The 16230-nt window shown below is 33.2% G+C and overlaps 1 protein-coding gene and 2 long non-coding RNA genes across 3 annotated transcripts; 2 read left to right on the forward strand and 1 right to left on the reverse strand.

Moving 5' to 3' along the window:
* Positions 1-1993: 1993 nt before the first annotated feature.
* On the forward strand, positions 1994-2848 carry LOC126665193 (uncharacterized). The gene is made up of 2 exons (XR_007637560.2): positions 1994-2467; positions 2716-2848. It is a non-coding gene; the product is annotated as an uncharacterized LOC126665193 (long non-coding RNA).
* Positions 2849-4397: 1549 nt separating this feature from the next.
* Positions 4398-6512, reverse strand: LOC126678897 (uncharacterized). The gene is made up of 2 exons (XR_007640765.2): positions 5906-6512; positions 4398-4908 (listed from the first exon to the last, which is right to left on the reverse strand). It is a non-coding gene; the product is annotated as an uncharacterized LOC126678897 (long non-coding RNA).
* A 1173-nt stretch (positions 6513-7685) lies between these two features.
* Positions 7686-15839, forward strand: LOC126655369 (pleiotropic drug resistance protein 2-like). Its single transcript, XM_050349530.2, has 20 exons — positions 7686-8446; positions 8536-8656; positions 8734-8822; positions 8926-9010; positions 9089-9379; positions 9463-9553; positions 9850-10750; positions 10866-11026; positions 11129-11232; positions 11357-11516; positions 11615-11692; positions 11785-11918; positions 12014-12346; positions 12504-12794; positions 13173-13256; positions 13351-13484; positions 13960-14187; positions 14277-14448; positions 14661-14915; positions 15300-15839. The coding sequence occupies exons 1-20, from the start codon at positions 8055-8057 to the stop codon at positions 15567-15569; spliced, it is 4374 nt and encodes a 1457-aa protein (XP_050205487.1). The 5' UTR covers positions 7686-8054; the 3' UTR covers positions 15570-15839.
* The last annotated feature ends 391 nt before the right edge of the window (positions 15840-16230 follow it).

A 16230-nucleotide genomic window follows, 5' to 3' on the forward strand; every position in this document is an offset into this window, starting at 1 on the left:
CGGCGGAGCAATGAAGGAACGACAGAGAAGAAAAAAAGTGGAGAAGAAAAGAAATAAAAAAGAAGAAGAAAATTGATGAAGAACAGAGAAGAAGAAAAAGAAGAAAAAAAGAAGAGAGATGAGAGAGGAGAGAGAAAGAAATATAAAAATATGACAGTTGTCATATGATAAAAGTAAAAATATATACTTGGAGTAAAAAATTAATAAAAAGTAGGTATAATCATAATATAAATATGTTTTAGAGTAAAAAAATAAAAATATTAGAATGATGAGATATTTTCTCTATCTTTTCCTTATTGAGGTAGGAAATCAAATTATTTTAGAAAATAGAGTATTATCCTAATTTTCTCTAAAATTTAATGTTATATACAAAAACTTGAATGCATGTAAAGACTCCTTTCAAACAGAAAATCCCATGCTAATAGTAATATATTAGAGTCAATTTTCACATTCTTCAGAAATAATGAAATTGTGAAACACATGGAAATTATGATTATAAACAAGGGCTTTTGTTTAACTTAACTAAAAAAAATTAATATGTGTTTATATCAAAATGTTTTAAGGAAACACGTGAACTTTGGCCTGCTACAGCTAATGTGGGCATCAATTTGAATAATTGCTTCATAAACAATACTAATATAGTTAATCATCTACATCATTAGATTAATAAGTATGATTAATGTAGCATCATGCATTACCTCAAACAAAATATTCTAATCTCAAAAACACTATTTTCTAGAAGTATGTGCGTAATTGCACCACAATTTGCCTCTTTCAAATAATTTATTAGTTTTATAGAAAATAACTTAATTTTTTATTACTGGCTAAATATGTATGAAAATCCAGAAAGAGGTTTTTTTGTGCTCGGTCGGTAACCTTAATTATTTATTTTGAAAAAGATTAAGTTTATCACATTTATTATAATAATTATTTACTTTAATATTTTGAATAAAGAAAATGTTTTATATCATGCTACCGATCATTGGAGTGCGTTGCATAGGTGGAATTTGGAAGCAGGGGGCTGCTGCCCCCTTCCACCGGCTAGAGACCTCTCCTATGGCTCTAGTGGCTGTGGCTAGATTGCCTCCGAAAAAAGTCAGTCGTCCACTGTTTTATTTTTATTTCTGCCATACACTATAATTCATAGTCTGTTTAACTTGTAATTAAGGAAGCGGGTGATATATTTTCTATTTTTTTTTGTATAAACAATAATGTCATTTGGCATAAAACATGAAATTACGCCCTAAATTTCTATATATTTAAAATTATCTAATAACATACCCATTATATGTAAAATGAATGAATAATAAGTTGAAGCCTTTTATATATATTAGAGTATTTTTAAAAATATGTATATAAAAAAGGTAGCGACGGAGATATTAAAAAGACAGGTGAAAAATGTGTAAATAAATTTTAAAAATAAATTTTAATTTAAGTGGTTTGATGTAAGCCAACATCACATGTACTTTCATCTCATTTTATTTGTCCCTGTTTATATTTTTTATGCTTCAAAAAAGTGTCACTTTTATATCATAAATATTATTTTTTCTTTTTTGTTCTTGACATTAATGAGTTTGCTAGATAGATATCCGACTATAGTATCATATGGAAAATGCTTTATAACCCAACACTTTATACCAACTCTTTTAACCCACCTTACGTATCAAAGTTTCATTCGTCTAATCCCCACCCAAAAGTGTATATCTCAAAAAACAAAATTTAATCAATCCACTCTTTAATTGTCACGTCAGGCGGTACAAAAAGGTAGGTTAAAAGTGTTAGGTTATATAGCATTACTCGTATCATATTTTCAAAGTTGGAAAGAAAGAGGAGTTAAAAGAAAATTACTCTATCATATTTACTATTTTTTAATATGTGTAAGAGTAAATAAAAATATATTTAACAATATGAGACGGAGGGAGCAAATAAAAAATAAAGCCCACTAATTAAAATGAGGATTATAGATAGAAATAAGAGCTTTTTAAACAAATACATATAAATAGATAAAATAATCTCACCGGCACCTGTTGACTAAATTTAATTAAAATTTACGCTTTAACTTTTTTCAATTGCAAAAAGAAACTTTATAAATTGAAAAGTACGGTTTGTTAAATATCTTACAAAATCAAGCACTGCAACTCACAGCACCACTACCACCACCACCACCACATTCGCCGCCGATGCCAATTCTCCCACCGCCGATGCAAAAAACATTTTAATAACAGTAAAATTGGGCTGAGAAGGTGGAGGAGATGAACAGAGCAAGCGAGCGAGCTCTTTCTTCCTTAGAAAAAGAGAAAAAATATTACCAGTAATTTCTTTTTCTAAATCTTGAAAAGAATGCAGAGCAGGTGTTTGTTTTTAGGCCTCAATGAAATTCGTTTCAGTGCACTGCCGTTTTTGCTTTGGTAACGGTTTATAATGTAACAGAAAAATAAATGTATTGATTTGAGAGAGATTATTGATGGTAAGGAAATGACAGTTTGGTTTGGTTTGATATTGCTGTTGGTGTGATCATATTTTGTGTATCATCATTTTATTAAGTGGGCCTGTTATAAATTTATAATGTTAGTCAGTTCATTAGTTCCATAAGTAAATATTGATGGGTTTTTGTTGTTTTCTTTTAGTCCCTTGATTTTTCTGTGATGGTGCTTTCTTTGTTCATGAATCTTGAAATTTTGCAAAGCTGCAAGGATGCAATTATTTGTTATGCAGAGACGAGGATCGGCAACTTTATCAACTAATCGATAAAGAAGGTTTTTGTACAGCATGTTGAGATAGTCAGCAACTCAGATGCCATTATTGATGTGTTGCAATTATTTGTTGTGGTAAATAAGTTTGATTGTAAGTTGTGTCTATTCATTATTACATTTTGGTAATTTATAGTAAAAAAATAAATTTAGAGTTGGTTTACTAAAATTAAATTTACTATACGTTTACCAATGGTTCACTTAAAAAACCAATTTACTATTTTTTATTTCTTTCAATTATAAAATTAGTTTGCAAAATATTTACTATAAAATTTTAAGAAAGTTCACCATATAAAGGATCTCTTTTTTTCTCTGTGATTTAAATAATAGATTGTATCAAATATTTACCACTATCTTGCCATATATTTACCATAATTATACTAAAAAATTATTTATGATTTGTCTGTTCTATAATTATAAAAAATATTTTATCACAATGTATTTTAAGTTTACTAACAAGTTACTAAAACTTCACCAACAATATAGTCTAAATTAAAATATTAAATTGAAATAAAAAAAAGTACTACATGATTACTAATTAGGTTACTTAGACTCATGTATAAAATTTTATTAAAAGTTTATTTGTGGTTTCTGTTCTATAAAATTATAAGAAATATCAAAAGTTTACTAAATAGTTATTAAAACTTTTCAAAATCTGACATGTGTACTACATGTTTAATAATTAGTAAATATGTTTGCAAAATTAACTATTAAATATGTTTACTAATGAGTAACCAACTAGTTACTATATGTGTACTATCTTCGCATGTTTACTAATTAGTTACTAATATGTTACTACAAGTTTAATAAATTGAAATAAAAAAAATTACTACAGGATTACTAATAGTTTACTTAAGATTTATTTAAAAACTTTATTAAAAATCTATTTATAATTCATTGAATTTTTCTTTAATTAAGAAATTATTATCTTTTTGTGATTTCTTTCTTATAAAAGAAATATATAATACATATAAAAAGAATTATAAATTTACCAATGGTTAACTCAAGGTTTACTAACGATATTACCAAAATAAGATTAGTTAACTAACGATTTACTATGGATTATCTTCAATATAAAGGTAGAAATTATACTAGTTGCAAATTAAGAAAATAATTAAATATATAGATAGTGTATCATAATAAAAACTAGCATTGAAATTGGGCAGAGCAAGAAATTCTCACTTTTTTAAATACATGGTAAATAGGTATGTTTGTTTCTTCATTCTTGGTTATTTCCTATATAAATATCTTATGTCCTCTAACTGTTTACTAACAGTATACTATCTATTTACTAAAAGATAAATTAATTTACTAACTGTTTACTAACAATTTACTATCGTTTTACTTAAAAATATAGTTAATTTATTAAGCATAAAATATAGTTAATTTATTATTCGTTTACTAAATTATAAGTAAATTTACTAACCGTTTACTAACAATTTACTATCGTTTTACTAAAAAATATAGTTATTTTATTAAATATAAAGTACAATTAATTTATTATCCATTTACTAACAGTTTACTATCAGTTTACTAAAAAGTACGTTAATTTAAGATAAAATGAGCATTGTCTTGATGTGTGTAATTTTTACTAAATGGACAACTAAAAAAAATGGAGGGAGTATCCTTTTACTAAAAAGACAATAGTTTTAAAATTACATATCGTGATAGAAACAAGCATAAACCATAACATTTAATTGACATAATTACATATAAAGTAAGTATTACAAGAGTTTCTTGGATGAAAAGGAAATGAGTGTGTTTCAAGGAAACCCGCCAACGCTTAAAAATGGTGATATAGAGATTCAATCTTTTCATTCCTTGAAATTCAAATTCATTCAAACCAGATCTTGATAATGTGAATTGTAATTTAACCGAGTGAATGACATTTTTCCTTCATTATAATTTCCGTTTCCTGTGAAACAGCTTCATCCCATTTGATAATTGCAATATGAAATACATAATCTATGTAAGCCTTCTTTGCCTTCTTATAAGTTTCCAAACCAACCATTAAACTTCCATTGGCTGGTTTAGCAAAGTCAATATGCATGCATTGTTGTTCCACCTGCTAAAGCTGCAACCTGACCAGTAAAGAAGTCATCAACGGTTCAAATACCCATAAAATCCATTTCTAGATGAGTATGAGGATCAATTTCTCCTGCAATGTTGCAACAATAAATAATATTAAAAAATGGGAAGATTTTTTCTAATTACAGGATGAAATTAGATATTATATCACATGGTAAGTTGCACTTGATTGGAATCATTTCCTGCGTAAAAAAAAAGTCCCAAAGATTTATTTTGATCGATAGAAAAGTGAAAAGGCATCAATTATCTGTCAATGTAGATAAATTAAGTTTGAAAACCAACCAGGCATTAATATAAACCTTCATGTTGCATCAAGTACAATAACGTTTTACCATCAATTTTGGCAATTGTGACTGTGCCATCGACAATAATTGTAGCATGTTTAACATCTTGAGCAAAGAAATTCAGGGGCAAAAGACTAAATGAAGAGAAAATATGGAAAATTCCATTGATTGATCAATTGAAATAGTCTCACCACAACCTTAACTTATCAAGATGAACTGCAAGCATGCTCATTTGAGTTATAGCATCAGCAAGAGGCTGTTTTAAGCAAAGTAGAAAACATATGATTATTAACAAAACTATCATCAATTACAACAATCAACCATTAAATCTTCAGGAAACAAAAGAAGTGCCCAAATGACCAAATAAACAGCAATCATAGATGGACATTCAGATATACACATGTAGATGACCTTTTGATTCTAAGAACCAGCTATTGTAATCTTACAACAATATATTTTCAGAAAAAATCATACAAAATGATAAAAATTGCAGGTAAAAAAACAAAATCTGCATCTTTGAAAAATCATACAAAATGATAAAAATGCAATGTGACATACAGGGGAAAGCCAAATCAAACAATTATCCAACTGAAGTTCTCATGTACTTTCATGAAGAATATCCAATTAACAAGTGATAAAAAATGACACAAAAACTAAGATCTTCTCGCACTACACAGTTTATCAAAAGTCGGCAGAACAAAGCTATTTCCTATAGCATTTGCTATCATAAGAAACAAAATAGACAAACGAACAAGAAACAGACAACATAGGAAAGGTGCAAACCTTTTAGTATAAGGGGAAGAGTGGCCTCCTGAACAACAATCAATTTCTCATATCCTGCATCCTTAATTCCTTTCAAGGACAAAACTTGGCATCTTCAGGCAATTAATAGAAAACTTGGCATCTTCTCAAACCATTCAACATCCTTTGATAACCTAGCACAGTTAATAAGCGTCCTCATTGTCGGAGTTGCCATTTTCAGTTCCGACAACGACATCATCAGAATCCCTAATTTCTGCCATTAAGTAGCGGCGCAACCACGACGTCATTAAGAGAGCGGCAACGGCGACATCGTAATAATCAAATCAGACTCAAATAACCGGAACTGGAGCTGGTGGTGGAGAGCTAACGGGAGTTGGAGTTGGTGGCGGTGGTGAGCTGATCAGATTAAATCCAAGTGGGATGTATTTTTTATGTTATTGCAGAGTATAAACAAAAAATTAAAAGATAAAAAATTTAAAAAAATCAGTTTGGGTCGTAATTTTGCAATCAAACAAAGTCTGCCGTGTCGTTGAGAATAAAATGGGTTTGCACCGTGCCTAGTCTAATTTCCTCTAGAAATAACACTCAAAATTCAAAACCCAACACGTTTTTTTTTTTTTTTTTTTTACCAAAGATAGAATTCATTGATGAAGAGTAAATACATTGGAAAGTCATATAACAAAGTTAATATATGATCTTTCAATTTTGATCTAAAATACTAACAAACAACCCAAGATATAAGCAAAAAATAAATCGAAATTAAACAAATCTAAACATCGATTCCGCATAATAGGACCGAACAAGAACTTAAGAGTGAAGTTCCGTTGGAGCGGGTCTTTGATTTGTCCTTCCGATTTGACCGGCAAACCGCTTGATCCGTTGAAGCTAAGTATTTCCGATCCTCATCTTCAATGAAGTTCTAAAAAGTTAGAACAATACCCATCCAAAAATTTTAGATCTACAAAAAATTGACTATGAAGTTTGAACAATCACTTGAGATTCTTGATAGATCTAAAAACACACACCATAAAAACATAAAAACATAAACTTTCAAGCAAAAAAACACTAAAATCTATACCGAAAAAGCTATTAAACGGATAAATTTATTGAAATAAGGCTTAAGTTTATAAAAGATTAAACTTTTATGGGCGGAGAGGAGGCGATTTCCGATTGAGATCGGAAAATCACCTCCTCCCACCCTTTAAGAGATGAAGTAGAGAGGAAGTTGTTTAAAGAGAAGGGAGAGAAATTTTTTTTAAAAAAACCCAACACGTAAACTCTCAAAATTTACTAGTAATAAAATAAGTCCAAAAACTAATAGAAACCTAGTACATACAAGAAAGAGACATGCCAACAAATTTTGCCATTCACTTTTTGCTACTCTTTTTTCTTCACCAATTGTACTCTAAACTTGAACAACAAGCAAGAATATATGGCCAATAATAGTTTTTGTTACAAAAAGTATACGAATATAGACTTTGTCTATATAATAGGCTTTAATGAAGTTGATAAAATTTAAGTTTACCATAACAGTCCATCAAAAAAGTCAAATATTTTCTCATAATCAACTATAAAAATTCTCAAAAAGTTGAACCACCATTAAAAAAATGCTTTAAACGAGGAAACCCCATACTGACAAATAACTCGTATATTTATTAATACCGTCCATAACATGCATGATTATATATTATATATACCCCAACTGTAAGCACTGACGTCCCCGTTCCTCATTTCTATAAGCTTTTCAATTATATTTTACTGTAAAAATGGAAGCTTCCTACGTGAAAATCATCACCTCGATGCTCATTATCCGCACACTCAACCTGACCCCTCTTTTATATACATGTGCATTATAAAATATTTTCTGTTTCATACTGTTTTGTATATATGTATTCTGCTGCCAATGTTTGACCAGCGGCCTTTTTTTAATTGTTAAATCATTATTCTTATGATTTCCCACTGCATATAAGTATACCCAGATCACCATTACAGAACCATGAAACCAGAAACTGTGTTTTTGTTTATCAAGATTCAACACTGAAACATAAGAGAAAAAACAGTGTCAACTGTATTTTCTTGGTCTAACTTTTTATTTTACTAGTGAAATCGAGGAACTGTGTTTAAGGGTATCAGAAACAAGATTGTTCAGGATCTTGGAAGTGGTTAAAAAATGGCAGCTGCATTAGCAGCAGATGATTTAGCAAGAATAAGTAGTAGCAGACAAGTGGGGAATACTAGCAAGAGAAGCTGGGGATCAACGAGTGTAAGAGAGCTATGGAATGCGCCTGATGTGTTTGAGAAAAGTTCAAGGCACCACCATATTATGGAGGAAGATGATGAAGAAGAGCTGAGATGGGCTGCTATAGAGAGATTACCAACTTATGACAGGGTTAGAAAAGGGATTTTGAAGCAGGTTTTGAGTAATGGAAAAATTGTGCAGAATGAAATTGATGTTACTCAGCTTGGGATTCATGAAAAGAAGCAGCTTATGGAGAGTATACTTAAGTTTGTTGAGGAAGATAATGAGAGGTTCTTGTTGAGGCTCAGGAATAGAACTGACAGGTTCGTTTTGTCTTGACTTTTTTCTTTCTTGAATCTTTATGTCTGTATGGTGTTTGATAAAGTTAACCAATCTGTTTTGGATGGAACAGGGTAGGAATTGAGATCCCTAGGATTGAAGTGAGATTTGAGAATTTGTCAATTGAAGGAGATGCACAGATTGGGAGTAGAGCACTTCCAACTATTCTTAACTCTTACCTCAATGCAGCAGAGGTAACAAAATTTATCTCTTTATGATCACAAGATCTTTGCAATTTCCTTTACTTAGTATTCATAGTTGGTGTCAATAGGCTGTTCTTGGAAAATTTGGGCTTTCTCCATCAAAGAAAAGGGTTGTTAAGATACTACAAGGTGTCAATGGCATAGTGAAGCCATCAAGGTATGGTTACGAAACTTATAACGAAGAACCGATACAGATCAGGAATTCTGCAATTGCATTTGAAGTTTATAATTCTGATATTCATATTCTTTTTCACTTTTAGGCTAGCATTGCTTCTCGGGCCACCGGGATCAGGGAAAACAACTCTGCTAAAAGCACTTGCAGGGAAACTTGAAGATGATTTAAGGGTTTGTGTTAGCTCTATATGATACTTTTGTTTTCTTTTTATCTATTTATGTACTGATGATTAGGGGGAACATGAACAGGTTTCAGGGAAAATCACCTTCTGTGGCCATGAATTTTCTGAGTTTGTTCCTCAAAGAACCTGTGCTTATATTAGTCAGCATGACCTTCATAGTGGCGAGCTGACAGTCCGTGAAACGTTGAATTTCTCTGGACGTTGTCTGGGAGTTGGATCCAGATATGAGATGCTATTGGAGTTGTCGAGAAGAGAGAAAGAAGCTGGTATCAAACCTGACCCTGAAATTGATGCATATATGAAGGCTATTGCTGTGGCTGGTCAGGAAGCCAGTATGATTACTGATCATATTCTGAAGGTTTGTTACTACTTGCTTCTCGTAATCTTTTTTTTTTATCCTGCTTGTTTATCTAGACCTTATTCTTTTTTCATGCTTGATAGATGCTTGGATTGGATGTTTGTGCTGATATTATGGTGGGAGATGACATGAGAAGGGGGATCTCCGGTGGTCAAAAAAAGAGAGTTACCACTGGTATGTATAAGTCATTGTATCCAGTGATTAATAAAACTGGACTGGACTTTCCGGTTGAACTGGGAAGCTGCCCGGTCCAACTGACCCTAAAGACCGGATTGGACTGGCAGAATGGTAGTCGGGCCAGGAACCATGTCCAAAATTTGTTCTTTTATACAATTTACTCAACTGGTTCAGCCACCGGTTTGGTTTTCAAAACGCTGATTGTATCTGCACTTTCTCAAAATGTGCATAAGTGTTTTGAGTATCAAATTAACTATTCATGTATCTGATTTTATCTATTTCGGGATATGCAGGAGAGATGTTGGTTGGACCAGCACAAGCATTTTTCATGGATGAAATTTCAACAGGGCTAGACAGCTCTACTACATTCCAAATAGTCAAGTTCATGAGGCAGATGGTTCATATCATGGATACTACAATGGTTATCTCTCTTCTGCAGCCTGCACCGGAGACATATGATCTCTTCGACGACATTATCCTACTTTCAGACGCTCAGATTGTGTACCAAGGTCCAAGAGAGAATGTGCTCGAGTTCTTTGAATATATGGGATTCAAATGTCCAGAAAGGAAGGGTGTTGCTGACTTTCTGCAAGAAGTAACTTCCAAGAAGGACCAAGAACAATATTGGTTTAGAAAGGACCAACCATACAGATATACCACAGTACCTGAGTTTGCAGAAGCCTTCAATTCATTTCACATCGGTGACAATATCTTGGAAGATCTTAGAATTCCGTTTGATAAGTCTAGAACTCACCGTGCTGCTTTGGTTAAAGAAAAGTATGGCATAACCAATTGGGAACTCTTTAAGGCATGCTTTTCCAGAGAATGGTTGTTGATGAAGCGCAACTCGTTTATCTACATTTTCAAGACTACCCAGATAACCATCATGGCCATAATTACATTCACTCTATTCTTGAGAACTGAAATGAAAGCTGGTCAGAGAGCAGATGGAGGAAAGTTTTTTGGAGCACTTTTCTTCAGTCTCCTTAATGTCATGTTCAATGGTTTTGCAGAGCTCGCAATGACGCTCTTTAGGCTTCCTGTATTCTTCAAGCAGAGAGATTCCTTGTTTTACCCTGCATGGGCGTTTGCCCTGCCGATTGCCATCCTCAGAATTCCCCTTTCATTTCTGGAATCTGCAATTTGGATCATCCTTACATACTACACCATAGGCTTTGCTCCTTCTGCTAGTAGGTTAGTGCTTGCATATTCTTCTCTATATATGTATCTGGTTTGACATTTGTTGCCTATTATTTACCCATGCCTTCTTAAGAGAGCCTTTAAATTCTAAATTTGGCATTTTGTACAGGTTTTTCAAACAGTTCTTGGCATTCTTTGGATTACATCAGATGGGTCTTTCTCTCTTCCGTTGCATAGCAGCCATTGCAAGAACAGAAGTTGCTGCAAATTCTGTTGGATTTCTGGTCCTGCTAATGGTCTTTATGCTTGGAGGCTTCATTGTTTCTAAAAGTAATATTTCATTTCTCTATTTGCAGCTGTAGCATTAAACTTTCTTTCAATTTCCTGCATCGAGATATAAACCACGAAATATCTTTAACGTTCTGTGTGCAGACGACATTGTGTCATGGTTGAGATGGGGTTATTATGCTTCTCCAATGACATGTGGACAAAATGCCATTTCTATAAATGAGTTTCTTGATGACAGATGGAATACTGTAAGTCTTCAAAGCATAGTTAAACTGTTAACTGAGCTCCGAAAAGGTGCAACGCGTCCTTTGTTCATTGTTAGCCTCAATTAGTTAAGTATGATGACAGAGTTATTTTATATTTATGGAACAGCCAACTGGAAATCCTAGCGCACCTACAGTGGGAATTTCCCTCCTTAAGGAAAGAGGCCTATATACAACTGAAAGCTGGTATTGGTATAGTATTGCAGCACTTTTTGGGTTTACAATTCTTTTCAACATTCTTATCGTTGTAGCGCTGACATTTTTGAATGGTAAGTCCGTAAATTTATTTAGTAACTCTCTAAATTCTGTTCTGATGAAAGACAAATGATTTCTTTTCTTTCTCTGAATATTCTTTTATAAATATCAGCTCCTGGTGACAAGAAGACTGTGAGTTCGGATGACAATTCTGATGATGATATTAAGAAGTCTCTATCAAATTCAGGAGGTTTGTAGTCTGAGCTAGTTAAACGGGCGACACTTGAAACTTCATATACCTTTGAATTCAGTTTGTAACATTTTGTATGTTCGTTGTTGCAGGAATTGAATTGGCAAGGACAAATGCTCAAGAGCATAACATCTCAAATAGTCAGTCAAAAAAAGGAATGGTTTTGCCTTTCCAGCCTCTTTCGCTCGCTTTTAATCATGTGAATTATTACGTGGATATGCCTGCGGTAAGACATTATCTTCACATTATATCTGATAATCATAATCTTTTCAGTTCACATATTTTCTCACAACAACCATGTCGCCTTTTTGGTTTTATCAGGAAATGAAAACTCGTGGTGTTGAAGAGAACCGGCTACAACTGCTACGAGATGTCAGTGGAACTTTTAGACCCGGTACTCTGACAGCATTAATTGGAGTCAGTGGGGCTGGAAAGACCACGTTGATGGATGTGCTAGCTGGCAGAAAGACCGGTGGTTACATTGAAGGAACTTTATGTATTTCTGGTTACCCGAAGAAACAAGACACATTTGCTCGGATAAGCGGTTACTGTGAGCAGAATGACATTCATTCTCCATTTGTTACTGTTTATGAATCTCTGTTATACTCTTCCTGGCTACGTCTTGCTGCTGATGTGAACGCGGAAACAAGAAAGGCATGTTACTTAAACTACTAAAATTCTCTTCTTGTATGCAACTATTTTATATTATAAACTGCATATTACTTTATGATCTTACAACTTTACATGACAATTACATTGAATCTATTGTTTTGGGAAAATGCAGTTGACAGTTTTTAGTTTGTCCTTACAGATGTTTGTAGAAGAAGTTATGGAATTGGTAGAGCTTAATCCAATACGGAACGCCATAGTTGGACTTCCCGGAGTGGATGGCCTTTCGACAGAGCAGCGAAAGAGGCTGACTATAGCCGTAGAGTTGGTTGCTAATCCTTCTATCATCTTTATGGATGAGCCCACATCAGGCCTTGATGCTCGAGCTGCTGCCATTGTTATGCGTACTGTGAGGAACACTGTGGACACAGGACGAACAGTTGTATGCACAATTCATCAACCCAGCATAGATATCTTTGAGGCTTTTGATGAGGTATGTCTATATCTTATATTTTTTGTTAGGGTTAAATTCATGAACTATATTGTATTTTGCAATTTGAAATGTGATATGGACGCCTTAATCCATCTTACCATGCTTATTGTTTTTGGATTTTCGCGTTTGACATCAGTACAGATTAATCGACTTATTAATCGGTGACTGAAATTGCAAAAAAAATTACTAGAATTGCAAAAGTTAAAAGTTCATATTGAAATCACAAAACACGCTATAGTTTATAATTTTATTTGCACTGAAGCCTTTTTCTATTAGTAAACAGAATTGTTTCTGGGTTGATCATTGTTTCATATGTTGAATTCCAGTTTTTGCTATATGCAACATTTCAGTTCTACTAATGTATGATTTTTATTGCAGCTGTTGCTAATGAAAAGAGGAGGACAGGTGATTTATGGTGGATCTCTCGGTCGGCATTCGCATAAGCTGGTTGAATATTTTGAGGTGACTAAAACCATTTACAGTTGTGTTGTCTTGTACACCAGAAATTTTTTGTGATTGGAAGCTAACAGTTAAGCACCTAAAAAATCACTTGCAGGCCATACCAGGTGTTCCCAAGATCAAGGATGGTTATAATCCTGCTACTTGGATGTTAGAGGTCAGCTCTATTGTTATGGAGGCTCAACTTAGTGTGGATTTTGCAGAACTTTATGCCAACTCTGGTCTCTATCAGTAAGTAACATTAAAAAATGTCAAAACTCTTTTTTTTTTGGATAAGAAGGGAACGGAATGGATAAAAAAAAAGCAAAGCAATCTGTGCAATTACGACCTTAAAACGCAATTACAATCTCTGGTCCAATTGCTGTTTTTGTTTCTGAACTTCTATTTATTATGCCACATAAAATGTCCATTTTCCCTTATATCATGCAATATCTTATTTTCTTAGGGCTAAGTAGCACGGGCACTTTATTCAATCAGCATTTTCCATTTTGGAAACGTGTCGGAAACTTGGGATTTCGAATACGAATTATTTTCTAACATAGAAAACCTAAGAGTAACACTGTTTTGGCATGTCAGTGTCCAAGTGTCTCGTTTTCTCGTAACTATTTTCGTGCCACATAGGCTTAGGATACCATTATCTGTCTCACTATGATTTCTGCTTTTCATTTAAGCTGATGTTTTGTATATTTTGTTGCCATTTTTTCAGGAGAAATCAGGAGCTCATCAAGGAACTGAGCACTCCACCACCAGGCACCAAGGATCTTTACTTCCCTACCAAATACTCCCAAAACTTTATAACTCAATGCAAGGCTAATTTTTGGAAACAGAACTGGTCATACTGGAGGAACACAAAATTTAACACTATTCGGTTCATTATGACAATTGCCATTGGTATTTTGTTTGGTCTTGTATTCTGGAGCAAAGGAGATCAATTGTAAGTGACTAATTCTATTCGAGTTTGTAGATTTCAGTTATTTCTCGAGTTGTTAGGCTTATTTTGGTTGGATTTTGTTTTCTTGACAGTCAAAAGCAACAGGACCTGTTAAATCTTTTGGGAGCTACATATTCTGCTCTTATGTTCCTTGGAGCTATCAATGGTATGGCTGTAACATCTGTTGTGGCTATAGAGAGAACAGTCTTCTATCGCGAAAGAGCAGCCGGAATGTATTCAGAATTTCCTTACGCATTTTCACAGGTAAGCAGAAAGCTGATATATGGTATCAGGTTCCCATATCGTAGGTTGTATGCAAACGGAAATGCTGAAACGAGAAAAATGGCGAAACAACATTTCTTTTCAATAATAAGTTATAAGTATAAAGTCTTGGAGTTTCAGAAATGGAAACGAATTGCTGAAATATAGGACTCGCCAAGTTTCCAAATTAATTTGTTCTTTTATGTCGTCTGCAGGTGGCTATAGAGACAATTTATGTTGCAATCCAAGCTGTTATATATTCTGGAATTGTTTACTCGATGATTGGATTGGAATGGAAAGCGGACAAATTTCTATACTTTTGTTACTTCATTTTCATGTGCTTCACCTACTATTCACTCTATGGGATGATGGCTGTTGCCCTAACTCCAGGCCAGCAAGTTGCCTCAATTGTTATGTCTTTCTTCCTCAGTTTATGGAACTTGTTCTCCGGTTTCATTCTCCCCAGGCCGGTTAGTAACTTCAAATTCATCTTCCAGAAATTCTTTCATATTCATGGCATTTCTAACTTATGTTACACTGAAACAAAAACTTCGAACATTTTTTAAAAATTTGGTTATAAATATTAAGTTTCGGAGTTTCAGAAGTTTCCGTAAATAGAAACGAATTGCCAAAAAGTAAGACTATAGAAGTTTTTGTTTAACACATGAGTTTCCACTCCTGAATATATTTTTTTCACTTGGTAGAAGCTTGATTGTAAAAAATGCTAACGTGGACACCAGAAAGCCACATTGAATTACAAAAAATTGATAGTTTGGGTCTAACATTTCCAAGATTTAACATAGTTTTCGTTTTCGTTTCACATAGTTTCTAACTGAAATAATCAAATTTTGCAGCTGATTCCTATATGGTGGAGATGGTACTACTGGGCTTCTCCAGTAGCTTGGACTATTTACGGAATCTTCGCATCTCAAATTGGTGATTACAAAACCATGCTCGAAATACCTGAATCAGAGCCTGTTGCTGTGAATGTATACCTGAAGCAGGTTTTTGGCTATGAACATGATTTTCTCGTATACGTTGTTATTGCACATGTTGGTTGGGTTCTGCTCTTCTTCTTTGTCTTTGCTTACAGCATCAGATACCTCAACTTTCAGAGAAGATGATAATTTTTTATACTCAAAATCAGAATAATTTTCAATTCCTGAAGATCTTTTTCTCTACTTGGGTAGAATTTTAGAAGCTTGATTGTATAATAATATACCTGTCAGGACAAAAACCTGGAGAATTCTCCTCATACTTTCTTTTTTTTAATTTTTGTTTTCTGCTAGGTCCCTAGACTAGTATATGTATTTCATTTAGGTCCTTTTTATCATTTTATTCCACTATAAATATGTAAATTGTATTCTTTTATAATGAATGAAGCAAGTTCTATATTTCCCTTTCTTCTGCACAATAAACTATCAAACATGGAAGTTATATTAACAATGCATGTAAGCCTCAAATTGGAGACATTATGTTAGAAAAGGGTTAACTGTAAATAATGGATTAGGATTCCCACAAATTCATTCCGACTTGAGGGGTCATGTTCACAATCTACACCGTTCATTGTTAAATGGACGGTGTAGATCAATTTAATTAAAATTGTACTTTTTTTTATGGCCTAATGTCTTAAAAAACCCCGACCTTTTAGCCCCTTTTCAATCATACCCTGACGTTGAAAATTTGTCAATTTTACCCTATTTTGCATTTTTGTATTTCAATTGTACCCTGAAAAATTAAATTAACGTCTTTTGCGTTTGGAAATTTGTTTAAAACATTCTCCAT

Source organism: Mercurialis annua, linkage group LG1-X (assembly GCF_937616625.2).
Source record: "Mercurialis annua linkage group LG1-X, ddMerAnnu1.2, whole genome shotgun sequence".
NCBI classification, from domain to species: domain Eukaryota; kingdom Viridiplantae; phylum Streptophyta; class Magnoliopsida; order Malpighiales; family Euphorbiaceae; genus Mercurialis; species Mercurialis annua.

Coding starts and splice junctions, on each gene's coding strand:
- LOC126655369 (XM_050349530.2), top strand. CDS start 8,055: ATGGCAGCTGCATTAGCAGCAGATGATTTAGCAAGAATAAGTAGTAGC. Junction 13,485..13,959: donor GCCAACTCTGGTCTCTATCA/GTAAGTAACATT, acceptor CCATTTTTTCAG/GAGAAATCAGGAGCTCATCA. Junction 14,916..15,299: donor GTTTCATTCTCCCCAGGCCG/GTTAGTAACTTC, acceptor CAAATTTTGCAG/CTGATTCCTATATGGTGGAG.